Source organism: Mustela nivalis (genome assembly GCF_964662115.1).
Source record: "Mustela nivalis genome assembly, chromosome: 10".
Lineage (NCBI taxonomy): Eukaryota > Metazoa > Chordata > Mammalia > Carnivora > Mustelidae > Mustela > Mustela nivalis.
In genome coordinates, this window is record NC_139029.1 from 16,765,299 (window position 1) to 16,787,837 (window position 22,539).

The window sequence follows — 22,539 nt, forward strand, 5'->3', positions numbered from 1 at the left end:
TTCCTATTGAGATGTAATTCAATACCACTCAATTCACCATTGTAAAGTATACAATGCAGTGGCTGTCAGTATCTTCACAAGGTTATACAACAGTCACCTCTAATTCCAGAATATTATGTCACCCCAAAAAGAAAACTCCTACCTATTAGCAATCATTCCACATTCCCCCTGCCTCCAGCCCCTGGTGACCATAATCTACTTTCTGTCTCTATGAATTTGCCTCTTCTGATCAGTTCATGTAAATGGAATCCTTTAGTATACACTCTTCTGTGTCTGGCTTCTTTCACTGAGCATATTTTTTTTAAGGTTTCCTCCATTATTGCATTTTTCCATTTTTATGGCTGAATATGTAATATTCCTTTGAATGGATATACCACCTTTTGTTTATCCCTCAGTTCATGGATATTTGGGTTGTTTCCACCTTGGGGCTACTAACCCTTAAAAACGTAGCATCCAGGGATGCCTGGGTGGCTCAGTGGGTTAAAGCCTCTATCTTCAGCTCGGATCATGGTCTCAGGGTCCTGGGATCGAGCCCCGCATTGGGCTCTCTGCTCATCAGGGAGCCTGCTTCCCTGTCTCTCTCTCTGCCTGCCTCTCTGCCTACTTGTAATCTTTGTCTGTTAGATAAATAAATAAAATATTTAAAAAAAAAAAAGTAGCATCCAGGGGCACCTGGGTGTCTCAGTCGGTTAAGCGTCTGCCTTTGGCTCAGGCCATGATCTTGGGGTCCTAGGATGGAGCCCCAGGTCTGCTCTCTGCTCAGCAGGGAGTCTGCTTCCCCTTCTGCCAGCCACTTCCCCTGCTTGTGCTTCCTGCCCCCCACCCCTGCCTGTCAAATCAATCAACCAATCAATCAATCTTAAAAAAAAGGTAGCATCTAAGTTGCGATGTGTGGTAAGTGTAAAATATATTCCAGATTTCGAAGACTTGGGCAAAAAAAGAATATAAAATACCTCGTTAACACTTTATTAAACTGACTGTATGTTGAAGTCATTATTTTTTTAATCTGTGGGGTTAAATAAATTATACTCTTAAAAAGAAACTGGGCTGCAAACAAGGCAGGGGAGGTGGGAGCTGCAGAGGAGGGGGGCAGCTTCCCATCCCCTGCTCGCCAGGTGCGGTGGCGGACAGGAAGTGAGGAGAGGGGTTGGCTGGACTTCCCAGCAGCCACTTTGGGTCGCCCTGCCTTGGCCCTGGGGGCAGCTGCAGAGAGGGCAAGTCCAGGCAGGAGATGGTAGATTAATTCCCCCCTGGGAGGGGCCCCGGACCTAGAATTATGGACAAAAGGAGTAATTGCAGTGGCCGATGGCAACAATGGCTTCTCCTGGCACCTTGCCTGGGCTGGGCTGCAGAGCTGCTCATGTCCCCACAAGCTCTGGGGCTCCGCTCACTAGCCCAGAAACAAGGGCAGCGACAGGAGAGGCCTCCTTGCTGCTGGCACCCGTCACCAGGCTCATGAGACACCATTGGGAGGCTGATGGCCCTATACTGTCACTATCCTACTGGGTGTCCTTGGGCAAGTCCCTTCCACTCTGGGCCTTGTCAGGTGAGGGGATTGGATTAGATGATCTGGACTGTTTTCCAGCTTTGATATTTAATATAACTTTAATATTATTTAATATTTAACATAATTTAAGATACTTAATATAAATTTAATGTTGTATTAAATATGAATCTTTCATCTTGTAAATGGAAAAGTCCTGAGTCAAACAGATGTGAGATCAGTCCTGGCTTTCTCCTTACCCTTTGTGTAACTTCTCTCCTCCGGGTTTTCCATCTTTAAAAAACGGAGTCAATAGGAAATAGTTCTCTCACAAAGTTACTGTGAGGTTTAAATCAGATAATGGTGCGGACACTTAGTGCTTACTAGGTACCAAGGACTGTTCTATCTAAATGCTTTGCACAGATGAGGGTATTTAATCTCTCCACGAAACCCTCCAAGGCAGGTTTTATTAGTTCCATTGCCAAGTGTATGCAGCAATAGCGTCGGAGCAAGGGTTTCGAACCCAGGCTGTCCGAAGTGCCTTCTGCATCACACTAACCCGCCCCCAGCACAGACAGGAGGCATAATAAATCCTCAGTAGGTGCTAGAAGGGAGAGGGAGACAGCATTCCATGACTGTTGATATACTTTAGTGGAAACACAATTGTGTTCCCCACTGAACAGATAGGGACACCAAGCCCAAAAGGATGAAGTGACGTGTCCTGGGCCACCGCCAGAATGGTGACAGTGCGAAACCCAAGTATCCTGGCTCAGAGCTCCTCTAAGTATTTGAAACTGGAGTGGATCTCAAGTTACACATGCAAATCTGCTGGCAGATCAGTGGCCCCAACCCAGGCTGATCTCAGAATTTATCACTTGGCTGATTAACATCTGAATATCAGGCCAGTGCTTCTGGAAATGCATTTGTCTTCCTCCGTGTATAGTCCCTGAATTGCATCTAGGTAGAATCCTTGGTGGTTAGGTCTTGCATTTAATAAGAATTGTCTGCCCGGGGCACTTCAAAAATCAGTCTTGGCTTCTGAGACTCAGTTCGAGTATATCTGGAGTGTTTGCTGTGGGTAGATCATGTACCAGGCACAGGAGCTACACAGAGATGAAGGAGCTACCTCCCTGCCCTGCCCTCCGGGAGTTCCCAGTTGAATCAGACAGATAAAAGAAAACCCTTGCTCAAGAATAATTGCTTAAAGATGGACAAAAATGATAAAAGCCAGTGTTGGTGATGGTGCAGAGAAACAGTCACTCTGATTCCCTGCTGGTGGGAAAGGAACTTGGTACAGTCTTTCTGGAGGACGGTTTTGGTAACAGGTATCAAAAGTCCTAAAATTGTGCCTACCCTTAAAATCCTGCAATTCAGTTTCTTGAGATTGGCCCCAAGGAAATAACTGTGGCTGGCTGCAAAGATTTAGCTATAGTTACGTTAATGCAGCATTGGTTATAATAATGAAATACTGGATGTAACAGGACTCTCCGTCCTTGGGAGACTGGTAAATGAGACCAGGTCTTCCACACAAAGGTCTTCACAGAGTAGTTAATACTGGAGAGAGATTCACAGTGTTGCCTAATGGGAGAAAAAAGACAGGGAACAGTGTCCATGGAGGGATGTTGTTTTTCTGGACAGACTGTATTTGCTGTGATAAGAACACAGCATTGGGACGCCTGGGTGGCTCAGTTGGTTAAGCAGCTGCCTTCGGCTCAGGTCATGATCCCGGCGTCCTGGGATCGAGTCCCACATCGGGCTCCTTGCTCCATGGGGAGCCTGCTTCTCCCTCTGACTCTGCCTGCCACTCTGTCTGCCTGTGCTCGCTCTCGCTTTCTCTCTCTGACTAAATAAATTAAAAAAAAAAAAAAATCTTAAAAAAAAAAAAAGCTTTAAAAAAAAAAGAACACAGCATTATTTCAACCCTATATCATAGATAATTTCTTTCTTTCTTTTTTTAAAAGATTTTATTTATTTATTTGACATACAGAAAGAGATCACAAGTAGGCAGAGAGGCAGGCATGGGGTGGGAGGAGCAAGCTCCCCGCTGAGCAGAGAGCCCGATGCGGGGCTTGATCCGAGAACCCTGGGATCATGACCTGAGCCGAAGGCAGAGGCTTAACCCACTGAGCTACCCAGGTGCTCCAACATAGATAATTTCTTTAAAATTTTTTTAAATAAACGTTTTAATATCATAGATGCTGTTTTTAATTTTATTTTACAGTTGGGGAAATGAGGTTTGGACCCTTTAGGAGACTAGCCCACATCTGTACAGCTAGGATTAAAGTGCACCTCAGACAGCCTGTGCATTTAGTCCCGGGGCCGAGGTCTTCCTGTAAGCAGAGAAAGAGGTAGGGAAGAACACAGTGCTTCTCTTCAGATGGAAAATTAATCAGTTATTTATTAAATGTATTATTATTTTATTCTTCATTATATTTTTAAAATTTTTAAAAAATATTTTATTTATTTATTTAACAGAGCGAGAGAGAGATCACAAGTAGGCAGAGAGGCAGGCAGAGAGAGGAGGAAGCAGGTTCCCTGCTGAGCAGAGAGCCTGATGTGGGGCTCGATCCCAGGACGCTGGAATCATGACCTGAGCTGAAGGCAGAGGCTTAACCCTCTAAGCCACCCAGGCACCCCATATTCTTCATTATATTTATCTGCATTTTCATTGCCTTTTTCCCCCCTTTCTCAGCAAGCATGGGTTGCTACTTTATTTCAAATAACACTGGCTTATTGAATCTACAAATCAAAAAAACCAAACGCTTGAAATGTTCAGAGGGTTTTTTTTCCCTGCCATGTTCTACCTGCCAGGGGCTGTTTCAGACTAAAAAGCAGGAAACCTTAAGGTCTGGTCTTCAGAACTACAATAAGGGGAGCCTTATGCCCAGCCAGCCCCTCTCACACAAGATGCCAAAGGGCAAGGTTCCAGCCAAAGGGGTCCAGTCTTCCCACCAGCCCTGGACCTGCAAGGCGTGGGACTCACGTGCAATTCAAAGGAGGGCCCTCGGGTCATTGTAGCCTCATTCCTCATTTCAGAATGAACTAGGAAAGAAGAAGCCCAAAGCAGGTGGCAAGGATTCTTAAAAAAACAAAAAAAAAAAAAACAAAAACACAAGGATTTATGTTTTTCCCAAATCAGCTAGGGATCCCCTAGTGACCCTCCCCGCCCCCACCAGGAACTTAGTTCTTTCTACTCCCTGAGCTGACCGGCCGCTGTGATAACTGTTCCTGATTCAAACTGTCTGTCACAACTGCTGCTGGAGGGTCCCATCCTGAGCGTCCACCTTCTGAGGAAAAGGGGAAGCTGGGAGCAGGCCAAAGAGTTGTTTGAGGCAGGGGGGAGGGCAGAGAGTTGTAATCCGACTGAAAACAGCAAAATGATAATAATAAACTCAACAAACATTTACTGAGAACTCACCCACGCTGAGAGGTTTATGTGTTTTATCTCATTGAATCCTCCCTCAAAACACCAGGAGATGGGCACTGTTACCACACCTCTCTTGATGGCGGGAGAACCCAGGCTGAGTGGTAGTGAATAATTTGCCCAAGGTCATGTCATGCAGCCAATAAATGGTGCAGGTGGTTAGGATTCTAAACCCAAGTACTCCTCTTGCTAAGCAGCCCCTTCCGGGAGCCATGGGAGCCCCTAGAGCCTTTATGCCTCTCAGAACACACACGCACACACACATTTTCCATTTCGAGGAAACTGTTTTCACGTCCCTTGGCCAGGAAGATCTCACAACATCTCTTCTGGATTTACGTGATGCCACTTTGGAAATAGTCAAGCTCGACTCCTCGGAGCTCAGGCATCCTGGGTTTGTCTGCTATTGTCCTACATATTTCTGTGACCTTGGGTCTGTTTCCGTGTAAAACGGACACAGACACATCTGCACACAATCACACACTGACCAGAAAGTTGGAAATATACTACGCTTTTGCCTGTAATATAATATAATATAATATAATATAATATAATATAATAAATATAATATAATATAGCTAAACCATTCGCATTTGTTATTCTTTGCCCGTTTTCAGACTTAATGGCTACTCTGTATTTATCTTGTGGGGGAGATATATATATATATATATATATATTTGTATTCTATGTATGTATACATATAAATATAGATGTATAAATAATGTATATATAATGAAATATGTGAGGAACTTAGCATACAGCCTGACACACAGAAGTTGCTTAATATATGATAGCTCTTGTTGTTTTCCTTGATTTTTATGAATCTGGCCTCAACTCAATCTCACCAATGTTAGTTCATTGCTCACTGTGTGCTCTGTTCATTGCTCTAGGGGGAAGCTCACATGCTGTGGGGGAAGCAAAAAGACATGCTCATGAAGAATTCTTCTAGAGGGCAGTCTATGTTAAAGTGATGTGCTGGGGCGCCATGGTCCCAGGGTCCTGGGATCAAGTCCTGCATCGGGCTCCCTGGTCAGTGGGCAGCTTGCTTCTCCCTCTCCCTCTGCTGCCCCTCCGCCTGCTTGTGTGCTCTCTCGCTCACTCTAATAAATAAATATCACCTTCAAAGAAAAAATAAAGGGATGTGCTGCCTGTGTAGACAAAGCACTTTGAGAAAATAATGGACAAGGGAGTAAATTATAGCCAGGGAGACCTAAGTGGTAAGATTTTTATTTTTAGATGAAATTGACAATACAGGTAAGTGCACAGATCTTAAATGTACAATTTGGTGAATTTTGACAAAAGTATACACTAGTGTAACCATCCCCGGAATCAAGAGAGAAACTATTTCTATCCACCCCAAAGCCCTTTTTCCCCTTTCCAGTCAATGCCTACTCTACAAAGGCAACCACAGCTTTGTGTTTTCCATAGTAGAGTAGCTTGATCTGTTCTTGACCTTCATATAAGTAGAAACATTCACAGTGTCCTCTGTTTATGTCTGGCTTCTTCCATTGAACATGGGTGGCAGTTTCTAATCTGGGGACCAGTTTTCCAATCTTCCTTCATTCATTCACACGTACGTGCAGGCATTCATTTACAGCCTTCCAACCTTCTGACCAGTCAGAAAGTCTGTTCACTCATTCACTCAAAAACAATCTGTCTGTGACCAAGGTCTGGTTTGATTATTCTCCATTACTTTCCATCCCTGGCTTTGGTCCTCTGACTAGGAAACTAATAAAAATTGGGTAAAGACGATCTGCTGTTATTTCAAATTCTACTCCCCTTCCTCCCACATTCTAGAAAATCCTTGATGTATTCTGGGCATCATAATCAAGTCTTAAGAAAATCTTCATCCTCATCAAGTATATGTTTCTTGAAGACTCTACTCGGCTGACATTGCCTTAGATTATTTTGTGAGATTAGCCCCAAGAAAAAGGAAAGGCTGAAATCAGTGAAAGCGAGACTAACTGCAAACTCAGGCGGAAGGCTGGGGTAGAATTTTCGGAAGTGTGTTCTCCAGTAGATCACTGGTTTTTTCCTGTTGTCACAGGTATGCGGTAGGGACAGGGAAGATGATTATGTGGTTATCACAGTTCCAGAAACCCTGGGTTGAAAAAGCAAACAAAACAGTTTCCTGACTGCTAGCCTTTCCAAGGACTTGACTGCACATTAATTTTGAAGAAGAAGGTCTGGTGTGCAGCTTTGCCCAAATGGTTTGATCCCAGAACCTTTTTTGCCTGGGATGTCTTTGGCATTCCTGTGTTGTCCAGGATGCATCTGTGGGATTCCCTGATGTGACTCTAGAGAATTCCTGAGGGACTGGGGTCCAGCAGAGGTGTGGAGGTGGGGATGGGGCGGTAGAGCCAGGAGCTGTGAAGAAGAGAGAGCTACTGCCTGAGGAAGGTAGGAGGAGAAGGGAGAAAGGAGTGGGCTTGAGCTGAGCCTAATAGTTTCATAGAAGTGGGAAGAGGAAAGAAACTTCCCAGCCAGAAGAGGAACTGGCTTGGACTGGACTGGGGCCTGGAGAGGAATCCATATTGCAGAATTCCTATGGAAATGTTCTCTTCACAACTGGCTGCATTGGGATGCTGCACTTGCTGGACAGAAGGAAAAGGAGGGAAGAGTTCATGGTTACCGGCCATTGGTCATGACAATGATTGGGAAACCGAGTCCCCCATAACAAGCTCTACTGCTAGAACTGGCCTCTTTCCCACAGACAAGGACCGAAAGGCTGAGCTCTGCCCTTCCCAGGACCGGCTCAGACAAGTTACCTATACTCCCTGCGAGGCAGTGGTCCTAGCTGTCGGACTAGAAGATGATCAGGTGGTCCTTCCAGAAGACTCTGAGATGCTATGACAGATGGTCAGACCTGGGTCTCATCACCGTCGAGGCACGGCTTCACCAACAAGGCTTCCAGCACGTTTGTACACCAGATTGTGGCTGCCAGATGTTCTGGAGTAATTCCGGCCCAGGTTCAAGTCCCAGCTCCACCATTCACCTTGAGCAAATCACTTTGCTTCTCTGTGCCTCAGTTTCCCCACCTGAAAAATAAAAATCGTCATATTTTTCCCTCACGGTGAAATCAGTAATTTTTTAAAAAATAATAAGATAATGGGTATAAAAGATTTGGCATGCGTTGAGCACCAAGGGCTTCGTAAAAAGCACCTCTGTTTGTCACCACCAATAAATTCCTCCAAAGCCCATTGTCTCTGTAAAAGGAAATTTGTTACGTTAAAATGGTTAAGGGATGTTTTACTGTAGGGGGGAAAACTGGTAGAACTAGTTGAAACCAAATGCTTTTTATTTTCTGTAAATCCCACCAATCTCATCCCCCTGGGGTCAAACAGGACATAAGAATAACTCAGTGGGACTCTGCACTAACGGACACTCCTGTGGGGAAGGGCTCTCATTCCTGGGGATGCCAGACGCCTCCTCTAACCCCAGATTTGTCCCCCTGCTGGGGGTGACTCAGACTGCTTGAGAGGCCAGGGGGTGGGGTATGGGGCGATGTCAGAGGTCACTACACCAAAAAAAAAAAAAAAAGAAAAGAGAGAGAGAGAAAGAAAAAAGAAAAAAAAAAAAAAAAACCCAAACCTTCCATTTCCCTGGAGGGGCCTATTTTATAACAGATCACTATACCCCCAGGCTCCAGGGGAAGCATCCCTCCCTTGTCATAAACTAATCCATTCTGAGGAAGTGAAGAGTGACTGTAGCCCTGTAGCCAGAGGCAGGGAGGGTAACATTCTGGGGTGTGATGTTTGAGGTTGGCCCTTCATTGTAATGCAGGCTTCACTTCCTAGCCCCTTGCCTTCCCTGGGGTCTCAAGGTGGCTTCAGAAAGCCTCTTGGAGTCTTGCAAACAGCTCCTGGGTTGAGACATTTCAGCCTACTGGCTGCTGGATGGGGAGGTGGGGATGGGGGACATCTGAAGATGGTGCCAAGTTGTTGGGGCTTGTGAAATGTGATTCTAGCAGATAAGGACATCTGGGACTAATTCTTTCTACCACTCTGTTTTCTTTTGGGGGAGGCACCTTCAAAATCACAGATCACAAATCTTAGCTAAAAAAAAAAAACTTGAATGAATAAGGGTGCCTGGGTGGCTCAGGCCTTAAGTTTATTTTGTAAAAATAAGATTATAGTCTGTTTTATAACCTGTTCCTTTATTTAAGAAATTATAAACACATTCCTGTCAGGCATATTTAATTCATCATTTTTAAAAAAAGATTTTATTTATCGTATTTATTGGGGTGCCTGGATGGCTCAGTCATTACACGTCTGCTTTCAGGTCATGATCCCAGCGTCTTGGGGTGGAGCCTCACATCGGGCTCCCTGCTTGGCGGGAAGCCTGCTTCTCCCTCTCCCACTCCCTCTGCTGTGTTTCCTCTCTCACTGGGTCTCTCTCTGTCAAATAAATAAATAAAACCTTAAAAAATAAATAAATAAAAAGAACTTGAATGACCTTCAAACCCAAACTTTTCATCTCACAGTTGAAGAAACTGGTTCAGAGAAGGGATTTAACTTGCCTAAGGTCAACATAGCCAATGAGCTGCAGACCTCTGACTTGACCTCTTGACTCCTCGTCCAGTGCTCTCTCTCCACTGCTTAACAACAGTATTGGTGACAGCCACATATCAGACACTGTATTAAGTGCTTCACATGCATTTAATCCCCACAATCATCCTATGGAGTCAATACTACTACTGTTGCCATTTTACAGATGGAAAAACAGATGCAGAGAAACAAGTTAGGAAGCTCAGAGCCACAGCCAGCAAAAGCAGGGTCAGGTTTTGAAGCTAGGCCTGGCTAGAGACCGGGAGCTTGGAATCATTAACACTGAACTATCTAAGGCACAGTAAGTCTTTAAGTTGAGGACCTTAACTTCCCCCAAACCTCCTCACAGGCTTCCGGAGGCCTGGAGATTGGACAAGAGGGAAACAAAAGGGTCCCAAACGTGTCCTGTCCAGATGGGGCCGAGCGAAAGTTGTCGGTTATCCAAGGGCAGCCCAATGAAATACTGCGGCCCTATACTGGGTCATCAATCAATTCGGAGGCCCCTGATGGTTCTGAATATAGTCAAACAGCCAAAGTCACTGGCTGGAGAGTCAGGTCCCTGTCATCTGCCTACTGAGCCTCTTCCTCCTGGAGGTGTCCTCAGGGTCCATTAATGGGTAATCCCGGGGGTGTCTGCTCCTGCCCGAGGAGGGCGTCAATGACAGAGCTCATTGTGAAAGGGGAGGGGGTTGAGGTTGTGGCATCTCTTCAGGGACAGCAATCAAGTCATGACTCAGATTTCGGCAGTCTGGGCAGAGAGAACACTCACACTCACATCCCCTCTGAGGAGGAGGAGCCTGGTGACTAACGTCCATCCCTGGGTGAATCTGCCCTGGGCTGAGAGCTGTGGGGGCCAGAGCAGAAGAAGAGACAAGACAAGGAACTCACTGTTTCCCTGGGAGGCAAGATGAGCCATCCATAATGACAGCAACAACAGCTGACATTACCAGGACTTGGTGCACGAGAGCGATGCGAAATGCTTCACATGCGTGAAATCATTTAACTCCCTCCAAGGCAGGAGCTGTGCCTACTTTCAAGATGAAGAAATTGAGGCTTAGAGGGATCAAAGAAATTGCCCAAGGTCACATAAGTAGGAAATGGTGGAGTCAAGATTTGAACTCAAGTAGTTTGGTTCCAGAATCCAAGATCTTAGCTAGAGGAGCCCTACTGTGTGTGGGCATGCACGCGTTTGTGTTTGGGGCTGGTGCTCTGGATGCGGATTCTACATCACGCTGAGGAGGAGGGAAGGGGAAGGGGGGGTAGGGGAAGACTGGAGGTGCAGGTGCTTTGATGAGTGAAGCTCCTTTCAGTTGAGAATCCCAGCCCCCCTCATCCTAGGGTTGTAGGACCCCGTCAAGTTCCCTGACCTCTTCATGCCTCGATTCCACATCTATAAGCTAGAGGTGGTGATTGGATCTAAATCTTTGGGCAGTTGTAAGGACTGAGTGAAATAGGGCAGGAAAAGTGTTTATCACAGTCCGGCATATACTTAAGTGCTCAAAAACGAAGAGCTTCCATAATTTTTAATTATTAAATACACCTTCATATTCCTTAAATGAATAATGCACACATCTAGACGGCGGGTCCTGAGGTGGAGGAGCTCCCAGAACAATTGGAAAATGGAAGGAGAGGATGACAGAACCAAATCGATGGACGGAGTCTGGAGGGAAAGCCAGCCGCCATGCGGCAGGGGCCCCGGCAGGGCGGGCAGACTGTCCTGAGCACAGGCAGGAATGGTGAGCAGAGGCATGAGGGAGTGGCGAACCATGACGGCCTCTGAGTAGCGGCCTTCTTGAGGGCACAAGTAGGCCACAGAAGCTCTTCCCCTTCCCACTCCCCAATGTTGACCACCTGCCACCAAACTGAGGGCCTTAAAAATCTTCAGGGCAGACCAGTCATGGATTCAGAAAAATCCAAACCTCAATGTCTGAGGTTCAAGGTCGAGCACTTAACCTGGCACTACACGGCCGAGGAGACCCCAACATATCTCTCCCCAACCCCTTCTCCAGTGAGATCAGATCTCAGCAAACACCAGGGGCAGACCTTGAAGAGAACCTGTAAAGACATAGCAACAACGAACATTATGGGTTGGTCTATCCTGCCTACTTGACCCTCTGGGAGCTGGAGCAGGCCCCATCGCACCCCCGCTCTGACCTAGGAATGCATCACTGACCCCAGATACTCCTGTTCATCATGGGGCTCTCTGTGTCCCAGCCAGGCCTTGGACATTTTCCTTGTCATTCCATAAGGAAACTCTCCCCTGAACCCTCCAAGCCCCTACTCTGACCCCTGCAGATAGATGAGAGGCAGGGGGAATATGTTTTAGCCATGCGGTTAGTGGGGATTAACAGGTGTTTCTCAGAAAAGCTCTTTAAATTTGGAAGGGTGCAGTATCTTGTTTAATGGCCCTTTTAGGGTGCAGGCTCGGGATGGCCTGCAATGGGGGTGGATCCAGGTCCATGGAAAGAGTGGGCCCCCAAGGCTGGGCCAGCTGGGTTCTGTTCTTTCCAGGGGGCCCTCTCCTTTTAGGGTGGAGGCTGCTTTCCCTGACTGCCTTCTGCTCTGACCAGTTCCTGGCAACACAGAGTCTCCAGACAGTGCTTTGGCTACTTCCTCCTTCCCAGCTTAGGGGCAAGCCCTCTCTGATGTGTTACTTTTTAATAACTGTAGTTTCTTTCTTTCTTTTATTAACGGAAAACATAATGCCCACAGATAAACCAAAAGAATAAAATATAAATGACCCCTGATCCCATTCTCTCTGTTGTGTAGCTTTCCTATTCTTTCTATTCATATAAGTGGATTTTTTAATAAAGATTTTAATTTACAGACAGATCACAAGTAAGCAGAGAGACAGGCGGCGGGGTAGGCGGGCAGGGGGAAGCAGGCTCCCTGCTGAGCAGAGCCCGATGCATGGCTCAATCCCAGGACCCTGAGATCATGACCTGAGCCAAAGGCAGAGGCTTAACCCACTGAGCCACCCAGGTGCCCCAATATAAATGGATTTTAAAAACAAGAATGGATTAGGGGTGCCTGGGTGGCTCTGTCAGCTTAGCATCCGACACTTGATCTCAGCTCAGGTCTCAGTGTTGGGGTCGTGAGTTCAAGGCTCCATGTTGGTTGTGGACCCTGTATTAAAAAAAAAAGGGGGGGGGTGGATTAATTTAGTAAAAGTAGAGTTTGAGACTCAAAACTCAAAATGAGGAACTCAGACCCAGCTTCAAGACCCAGAAGCTCCCTGGAATGACCCTGGGTAAGCTGCATCATGAATGGGCTTCCCTCCTCTCATTTGTAAAAGGTTAACAGCAGCTACCTCATAGGGCTGGTGCGATGATTAAATGAGATTAAACAGTAAGCCCAGGCCATATTGTAAGGACTCATAAACACTAACAACTGTGCTGTAAACTCAGTAAATAACTTGCAACGCACTAAGGGGCTTTCTGCAACACCGCAAAAACTGCGGCTCAGCGTGCCACTCTAATGGAGTATCTTACTTATTTCACTGAGCTTCTGTCGAAGAGCATTTATATTAATTCTCATTTTTCAGGATTATAAAAAATGCGCTGATGCATATCCTCACAGATAACTATTTACACAGAGATTGCTTGCTTAGGCTAAATTCCTATGAGTGAAATTGCTAGATCAAAGATGAGCTAAAATCTAAAGCCCACGTTTGGACTGATTCACCCTCCCTCCAGCAAGAAGGGAGCCCGTCTTCCCTCACCCTTGCCAACACTGGGGTTTGGCATTTTCTTTCATCTTTATCAACTTGGTAAATGGGGAAAAACAAAACAAAACAAAACAAAAAACCCTTGCTTGTTTGTATCCAGGTAATCAGAGACTTTCTCTTAGTTTTTTTAAGAGATGCTTTGAGGACCACTCCAGACCCTACAATGACTTTTCCTGTCCAAAGCACTTCTAGGAAGGCATATAGGTCATGTTAGTGGCAGAATTGTGATAAAAATCTCAAGCACAGAACACAATGGATGCTGCCCATCCCGATCCTCCACAAGCACAACTTCCAGGTCCTTCCAGGCTTTTAAATTTGGGTTATATTCTCTGCATAGGGTGTGGGGCCTATCCCTCTACTTAAGCCCAGTGATGGGACAGCGAGGAATATTGCGATGGAATGTTCATGGAGCTTTAGGTGCAGGCCCAGAATCATGCATTTGGGACCCATTAGGATTGGTATCTAGGTTGATGCTTTATCCAAAATCTGAGGTTCCAATCCGAACTCCTTTGCTTAAGTAGGGACGCTTTCTCAAACATTGAGTACAAAGAGGGCCAAAAACACATCACCCTCTGACTACCCCCATCCACTGTGGCTCACCAGAGGAGGTAAAGCATAGGAAAACATGTTCTCAACTGAAAAGAGCTTCACTCATCAAACAGGCTGTTAACAGAGGTGGAGTGCCGAGTGCTGGGAACTAAGCTGGGATGTGTGTTGAGGCTGGAAATAGGAAGCAACTGAGGAGGACCCCTTTCTAAGCTGGGTGCTCACCTATAAACATGGCTTTATTGGGTACCTATGGTTTACTTGCCATTGGCTTTTCCCTGAAATCTTATTGAACTTAATCCTCAAGTCAACCCCGTCGAGGGATGATGGGAAAACTGAAACTTCCAGAAAGGAGTCACTGGTCCAAAGGTATATGCTACTAGGAAGGAGAATAGCAATTCAGACTTTGGAAGTCTTCTCTGGGAAGTGGGGACAGAAGGCAACAGCTGATATGGCCACAATATCAATGATCTTGTGTGAATTATTCATGTTCATCCACTTTTCATTTATTCAACAAATATTTATTGAACACTCATGTTGAGATCTGGGACAGATGCCCTGTGAAGTTTAGTTTGTTCCGTGTGGTTTCCGCAGTCCAGAAGATTAGAGATCCTTCCTACCTTACAAATCCTATCAGCCGATCTATCTGCTTTCCTTCCTTTCTTCCCTCCTTCCCTTTCCCCTTCCCCCTGCCCCTCCATCCAACGCTTTTTTCCCAAAAAGGCCCTTAGGAGGCTGAAAGATCCATTTCCGAGGCTTTACGGTCAGGCAGACTTTGGTCTGATTCTGTCACCAAGGAGACAGCCACGTGACCTTAGCTGAGTTACCTCACCTTTCGGGGCCCGTTCTTCTTCTGGAAAATGGGGAGCTCAGGAGAATGACAGGACATGCACAGAAAGCACCTTGAGGTGCTCCTGACCCAGGCAGCGACAACAGCGTGCACTAAGGACCTTATCTCCTTCAGTCCTCACAGTGATCACTTCAGTGAGGAGGCAACTCGGGTAACAAGGAAGAGATCTGCTCATCCAAGGTCTGGGGTGTTGACTGCCGAGCTAATATCCTTTAGCAACTTGGCAGTACTCCAGGAGCCAAGTCTGGCTGGGGTAGATTAGGTCACCGAATTTGACAGGCAGGAATGGGATAAAGCATCTTAGGCAAGTATCATGGGATGGGTGCTCGAGAAATGATGATAATTTGATAAATGATAATAAATTGAATGAAAGCAAGATTAGGGCTGATTCCTGAGCTCCCTGCTAGGAGCTGTGACTTGGGCAGCCCCCATTCTCCATTCACACACTTCACAGGGAAGCTTCGAGCAAGGACTCTGAATCTCTACTAGCTCTATTTCTACCTTCGCTCCTGAAAGAGTGGGGACACAAGGACCACCTAGTGGGCATTAAAACTGGGGTTTTGTAGGGGCACCTGGCCGGCTCAGTGGGTTAAGCCTTTGCCTTCAGCTCAGGTCATGATCTCAGGGTCCTGGGATTGAGCCCCACATCGGGCTCTCTGCTCAGCGGGGAGTTTGGTTCCTCCTCTCTCTCTCTCTGCGTGCCTCTCTGTCAAATTTGATCTCTCTGTCATTTGATCTCTGTCAAATAAATAAATAAAATCTTTAAAAAATAACAAAACTGGGGTTTTTTAGAATGCCTAGTGGGCTCAGTCAGTAGGGTCTGTGACCCTACATCTCAGGGTCGTGAGTTCAAGCTCCACATTGGGTGTAGCGATTACTTTAAAAAATAAAAATATTAAAAACAAAACAAAACTGGGGTTTTTTGTATAGCATTTCTAATTAGCAGTGCAAGATCAGTGTAGAAACTTGGCAGGGGAGAGGTAAAAAATTAAAATTCTGTCATTTCAGCACCTACAGAGAAGTACTGTTAACATCTGGGAATTTGCCCTTTGAATATGTTTACATAGGTCAACAGATTTTTCATTAAGTTTTGGGTATCCATGAAGTCTTAATGTGTTAGGAAAAAAAAAAGACTTAAGCAGTGCCATCATGTCCAATAGCACAAGTCCTGTACTGTACAATGGCAGTGTGATAGTGCAGTGCACAACCTCTGCAGACAAACAAAACAGCCCTTGCTCTTAGCACATGGTTAATTCAGTAGTCCTAACCTTTACTCCTCCTTAACATGCCAAGAGTGTAACACTCTTTTTGGAGATAATCCTGGAAAAGAAAAGGAGAGATGAAGGACCATGCCATCTTCCAGAGGGAGCAGATCATGTGTTGGGAAGAAGGGCATTTCTATTCCAGAAGTAATCTAGAAAAAGGAACCTAGATGATCTGATATGCAGCTCCCCCCTTACAGTGATCCATTAATCTTGTCCCAGATGGAGGGAAACTGAGTTCCTGAGAGAAATTTACCCCAGTCATAGAGCTAGAAAGTGGTTGGTGTCAGGCAGAACTTGAACCTAGGACAATCCCTGACTTCCATCTAGTTCTCCAAGAATGGAGGCAGAAAGATGTAGGTTCAGATCTCAACTCTTTTACTTACTAGCTTTTCACTTTTGAGATGTCATCTCTGAGTCAGTTTCTTCACCTGTAAAATGAGGGAAGAGCTTCCTCATGAGGTTTATGTGAAAATTAAATGAGAAAAAAAGGTCTTTCCAAACAACGATGGAATGCTACGTGCCAGGCACGGCCCAGTGCACCTCACACACACCATCTCATTTAATCCTCGCGTGACCCTCGCTCTACAGTTGAGGAAACGGAGGCGCAGAAAGTCTAAGTCATTTGCCCAACATGCTATTTTGGGCCAGAATGTGAACCCGGATCTGCCAGACTCAGACCAACACTACCAGCTAACACAGATAACTCTAAGCAGTGTTTCCCACATACAAAGAGCAAAATAACAGCCACCATTGTTTACAATTGCTATCATGCATATACAATTATTATGTCACATGTGATCAGTTGGTCTCTGTTTTCACCCTCCTCAGCCAAAATTTCCAAGAATTGGGCCGATCCAAAGAGCGGAAGAGATGGCAGCCCAGGCTCGCCCTGGGCCATGCCCATACTACACAGGAAGATAAAGGGGGTGGGTGCAATGCTGGCCTAGTGTCTCTCTCAAACCCTGGCATCTCTCATTCATTTAAGGAAGGGCTGGGACAGTCCACGCTTCACAACTGGGAGCCATGCTCCCAGCCATGCTCCTGCTTAGGGGTCCGGCAACCTTGTCAATAGTCCCCTGGTTTCCCTATTTATCCGAGAGCACTAATCCCTCCGTCCCGTCCAGGGTGCCTTCCTGTGTTTGGAGACATGGGACCCTTCTGCCCCATGATTTGGGCCTCTGCTAATCTCTGCAGATGGGTGCAGGTGATTAAAGAGGCAAAACTCAGAAGCAGAGAGAGAGAGAAGACCCAGTTTAAAAAGCCCAGCGAGCACAGACACGCCGCCTGGAATCCCAGCCTCCATCTGAGCCCAGCCAACATGAGTCACCTCCACAGCCCTTTACCTGTGAGTTGCAACACAGCTGACAGAAACTCCCAGCCTCCCAGGAGGTGGGCAGACACGTGTGCCATCCGTGGGGCCGCAGTGAGCTCTGCAGTTACAGCTGGCACCCAGTGGCTCTCCTGCCACCAATAACATCTGTGAAGTGGTTGGACACCAGGCTCTGCTCTTGGATCAAATCCCAGCCCTAGCTCTACCACTTCTAAGCTCTGCGGCTTGAATGACTCACTTACTCACTTTGTACCCCAGTTTCCTTGGCTCTAAAACAAGGATCACCACAGTGCCTATCTCATAGGGTCGCTGGGAGGAGTACATGAGACACTGCGAGTCGAGGCGCGGCACGATGCCTGCTACCCGGTGCGCTGAGCACCGGCTGTCTGCCAGACACTGTAGTCGGCACTGGAGATTCACCGGAGGGCAGGACAGACAAGGTCTTTACTCTTATGGAGTTTACATTCCAAGAGAAGGGGAGACAGACAATGAACAATTAGGAAAATATCAGAAAGTTTTAAGAGCTTTGCAGAGAACCCAGTGAAGTGGTGTGACACAGTGACTGAGTGTTTACTTTAACAAGGGCCGCTGGGAAGCCCTGCTCTGAGCTGGTGGCTTTATTAGCAATTACTACTACTATTTACTGTTACTTGTCAGGGCCCCCTTGGCTGCCACACACACAGAGCCTCCAGTGAGAAGCCAACCTCTGACAGTTCTCAAACTCTTCTCCATAGGCTTACCCACCCCCACCTCGCCCGCCAAGAGGGCTCTCCTATGGATTCTGACTTTACCCTGAAAACCTCCATCGTATTGGCAGGAGTGGCTGAAACCTCACCCTTCCCTGAGAGAGAAAGGAGTGGGCCAAGGTGAGGCTCCCAGGAAGACAGAGCAAAGAGATAATTTGCTAAAAGGGAAGAAGGGGTGGGCAGAGAACAGAAAGAGAGAGGGAAAAAAACAGATACCAAGATCTCTGGCTTAGATTTAATTTCAAATTAATCCTGATGGAAGCTCTAAAAACAGCTCTAGCATTCTCCTACTTGTGTTTGTGGATCTTTTAGGTTTACCAACCTTGTTCTTTACAGAGGCAGCTCACAGCAATTATTCTATAATTTCTTAGTCTGACAGGTATCTGATTCTCCTGCGTTTCCAATGAAGAAGAAAGCACTTATTAGAGGGTGAAATGGCCAGCTAGCTAAAGCTTTGGAGGTGGCCGGTTTCAACCCCTCCATCCCTTCTGTGCTGACCACAGGCATTTGGTTTGCTCATATCTCATTCAGATCTGTATCACACCAAATAAAGGGCTGCCTCCCACCCTACCCCCAGCTGCCCCCCTGCCACCACCACCACCACCACACACACACACACACACACACACACACACACACACACATTCTCCAGATTATAGACTCTTCCAGAACAGTGATCCTTGGGGCTTCTGGGTGGCTCAGGTCATGATCCCAGGGTCTTCAGATCGAGCCCCGCATTGGGCTCTCTGCTCAGCGGGAAGTGTGCTTCCCCCTCTCTCTCTGCCTGCCTCTCTGCCTATTTGTGATCTCTGTCTGTCAAATAAATAAATTAAACAAACAAACAATCAAACAAAAACCAGTGATCCTTGTCTTCTTGGCCTCTGTCTCCTCCAAACCCAGAAAAAGGCCTGGCACCCAACAGGTGCCCCATAAATGTCTGCTGAATTGAGGCCGCTCACAGCCAGTCAGTGGAGATGACTAAACGGACAGCCAGACTCAGAGATGACTGAAGATTCAGATCTGGGCTCGGATGCTCACTAGCTTTGCCCTTGGGCAAATAAATTGACCTCTGCAGCCCCCATTTCCTCACCTGTAAGGTGTGTTGGGAAGGAAGGGGTGCAGTAATACCCACCACAGTGGGTTACTGTGAGAATCCAAGAACTCACTTGAATAACTGTAAAACATTATTCAGAAAGAAGCTATTAGTATCTAAGGGGAAAGCTCTGAAAAAGAGGATGAACGCTTACACAGAGACAACTCTCCCCCCTGGCCAGGGGTGGGGGGGGGCGGGAGGGTTGGGGGATCTCTTCTCTCCTTTGACGATTCCCCAGTGGCTGTGAAGTAGTTGATGGTGGATAGAAAAAGGGCCAACAAAATTTGGCGGGGTGGGGGTGGTATTCCTGAGTATCCGGGATACTAACTAGAAACAGAAATCGAGATTTCCTTTAGCCAAGTATCTGTCTCTGTACTTTTCCTCTAGCTATCATCTCTCCAACATTTTTTTCCACCCTCCCCGCTCCCTGATCTCCTCCTCCCACCCCCTCACCTAGGAAGGAATTGGCCAGCTCCACCCAGCCGGCCCCCTTGGCTCCACCCCCAACTCGGCAGGCCAAGAGTTAACAGCTGCACCTGTTGAGGCATACCTGCTGTCGCCGGCACCTGTACCCATAGCCAATCAGCACCAGCGCTGCCGGGAACCTACCTGTCAGCAAAATCTGGACACTCAAACCTCAACATAAATCAAACACTTCCCTGGGCAGGGAATGTCTATGTCAGGCAAGAATTAAGAGACAAGCGGTCAGTCAGCAAAGCCTCGGTGCTGGTGCGCGTCTTCGTCTTGGAGCCTGGGAACCTGGGAGCCTGGGAGCCAGAAGATGTCGAATGAACTTGAGTGAGTAAACATTGGTGGATGCCTGGTGCTTTCTGAGCGTGGAGGCTCGATGGGGTTCCCAAAAGGGGGAAGCACAGGGAGGCCGGCGCCAGGATTCACAGAGCAATTTGTAAGGGTAAATGAATGGGCTGACGATTTCACTTTGGCGTGCTGAGGCAAGCCCTATCTCAAGCTAGAGGTGAATGTTTCCCTGGGAAAATAGGTTGGTATTTTTTTTTCCCCCTCTGTCTGCTGAGCAGTTTCGAGCCAGGTAGGGAAACACAGGACTGAAACTGTGAAGGCTTTCGGCACCACTTTCTGATACTGTGAAGGGACTTGGAAATCAGAGACCGCCCCAATCCCATCTAGGCTTTCTATCTTCTTGCCAAAAGGAACTTCTTTGAGGTCGTTCTAAGAGCTGTCTTAGGCAGAGAGTTGGGTTTCTCTAAAGGGACTTGTTTGTTGGGTTGGAACAGTCCCAAGTGGGAAGGTTAGAGTGGTGTTTAAACATATGCCCTCTGTAGTCAGCCTGACCTAAGTTCAAACCAAGACTCTGCTCATTTTGGGGCATGTGATCTTGGACAAGTCACTCAACTTACTGGAGCTTCACCTTCCTCATCCAGAAAATGGGTACAAGAATGCTTTGTAGGAATCCTGAGAGAGTTAAGTGTGATAAAAGCTGTAAAATGCTAGGCACAGAGCCAAGGTCTGAAGATGCATTAATAAAGAGGTTGATTTTATTCAGAGGCAGTTCTAAGGCTGGAGAAGCTGAGATGTGGTTTTCAGTGAGGTCATCTTTATTGCCTGGCAGGATGCAGGTGCCTTCATTCCTGTATCTGGGATTTAGACTCTCCACTGGCTGATGCTGACTTTCACCACAGACCCCCTGATTTGGGTCCAGACCTCAGAGAAGGTGGATAAGGTTGGGATTCTGGGCTGCTTTAGCTTGGGCTCAGGGAGTTGGGAGAAGCCAAACTTCTAAAACATGGACTCTTCTCCTCTTGCCATGCTCAGAGGTGTGTGGGTAGAGACAAGGGTTCAACGATCTTTTTTTCTAGCTATTCTTCAATAGGTTGTTTTAAGAACATGAGACCTAGGACGCCTGGGTGGCTCAGTGGGTTAAGCATCTGCCTTCTGCTCAGGTCATGATCCCAGGGTCCTGGGATGGAGTCCCACATCAGGCTTCTTGCTCGGCGGGGAGCCTGCTTCTCCTTCTGCCTGCTGCTCCCCGTTTCTGCTCTGACAAATAAAATGAATAAAATCTTTAAAAACAAACAAACAACAACAAAAAACGTGAGACTGGAGGGGGCTGTTGGTGGATCCTAACTGCAGACAGTGTTCCATGATACCAGCTAGTTCTTGAGTTCTGGGTTAGCCGACTATGTTCATAGTACGGTCACTGGGCATTAGATTTCTCTTGAACAAATTCCCTGGGGTTGACAATGTGTTGACAACTAGAATAAGAGCAGGGGCACTGGAGGCAACAAGTAGGTTGAAGCCCCGACTCTGCCACTAATGAGCTGTGTGATCTTGGGGAAGTCACTTCACCTGAGTCCAGTTTCCTCACTTGTAGGTTGTGGGCCATAGTGCTACCCACTTCATGGAGTTGTTGGGGGATCCGACCACTTTAAAAAAGTGATTGGTTTAAAGCCTGGTAGGGAGCTAATAATACCCTTGTTACTTCATACAGAAATAACCAGTGAGCATTTCTGAACCTCTTGCTTTCTATTTTTCCACACTCTGAAAACACAAAAATCTTAGGATGTATCTTCATCCCACTTCGATTCGTTGGTTAAAACTGCAGAGGCTACAGACAGAATGTTTTCTTTGGTGGCCCTCAAGGGGTAAGCGTCCTGAAGCTGGGTTACTCCAACAGAAAGCTTCCTGAGTTTCTCCTCCTTAATGATTTGGGTTTTGAAGTCAGATCCGCTGACAGCTGAGGCTTCTCCGTTTGGGGTGGGGTGAGGGGAACCTGTCCCCGCAGCGTAATTGCAGGCAGACTCTGAAGCCACCATTTGAGATTACAATGACAGAGCCTCAGGGCCTGGGGGCTCAGCTACCCTTACGGATAAGTGGGGGGTGGGGGGAACAAGTGCTTGGCTTGCAAGTTTTGAGCTGCTCCTGTTGGTGTTGCTGTGGCCACTGTCTTGGTTGTCGAATTCCCCCCACAGTGCCGAGTGAAGTGGGTTGGTCCCTGCGTCCATCTTGAGCTCCGACAGAATGATGAAATCTTGCTAGGCCTTGGTGTGGTGGGAAATGCCAGGCTTGCATAGGGCTAAATTCTGCCATTTAGCAACCCCAGGGTCTGGTGAATTTATTTCTCCTCCCTGGTCCTCACTTTCTTCCTCTGTCCAATAGGGGATATGCACACCTACCTGGCAGGGGAAACCGTGTGCTCCCACTCGTGGGCCACCCGGCCCCGGGGCTGGAGCTCCTTAAGGACAGCCTGATCCCTATGCCTGGGGAGGAAGGCGGCCCTTCGATGGCCCGGTCTTGGGGTGCATGACGGCGGCGTCAGAACCCAGCTAAAGGCAGCTGGCGGGTGGAGCGCTCTGCCTTTCATGTGGCTGGGCCCAGCGCCTGCCGGGTGCGTCTGCCAGCCTCCGGGCCAACGCAGCACGCCTTGGCTGCCGCCAGCCAGCACCGTCGGCTGCCCCGGGGCTGGAGACGCCAGCAAGGGATCCTGGGCGGGCGCCGGAAGTCGCTCTAGTCCCGTGTGGCTGTCTTCTCGCGGGAAAACAGCCCGCGCCTGCG

The 22,539-nt window shown here is 47.2% G+C and overlaps 1 protein-coding gene and 1 long non-coding RNA gene across 2 annotated transcripts in view; one reads left to right on the plus strand and one right to left on the minus strand.

The window, feature by feature from the left end:
• Nucleotides 1-6,115: 6,115 nt before the first annotated feature.
• On the minus strand, nt 6,116-22,493 carry LOC309842839. Its single transcript, XR_014299794.1, has 3 exons — nt 22,161-22,493; nt 19,618-19,775; nt 6,116-7,942 (listed from the first exon to the last, which is right to left on the minus strand). It is a non-coding gene; the product is annotated as an uncharacterized lncRNA (long non-coding RNA).
• GRHL3 (grainyhead like transcription factor 3) overlaps nt 19,734-22,539 on the plus strand; it is a 34,450-nt gene continuing 31,644 nt past the window's right edge. Inside the window, exon 1 of the mRNA XM_082687678.1 lies at nt 19,734-19,806. Coding sequence (XP_082543804.1) covers nt 19,790-19,806 — 17 coding nt within the window. The 5' untranslated portion in view covers nt 19,734-19,789. The remainder of the gene's footprint in view (nt 19,807-22,539) is intronic.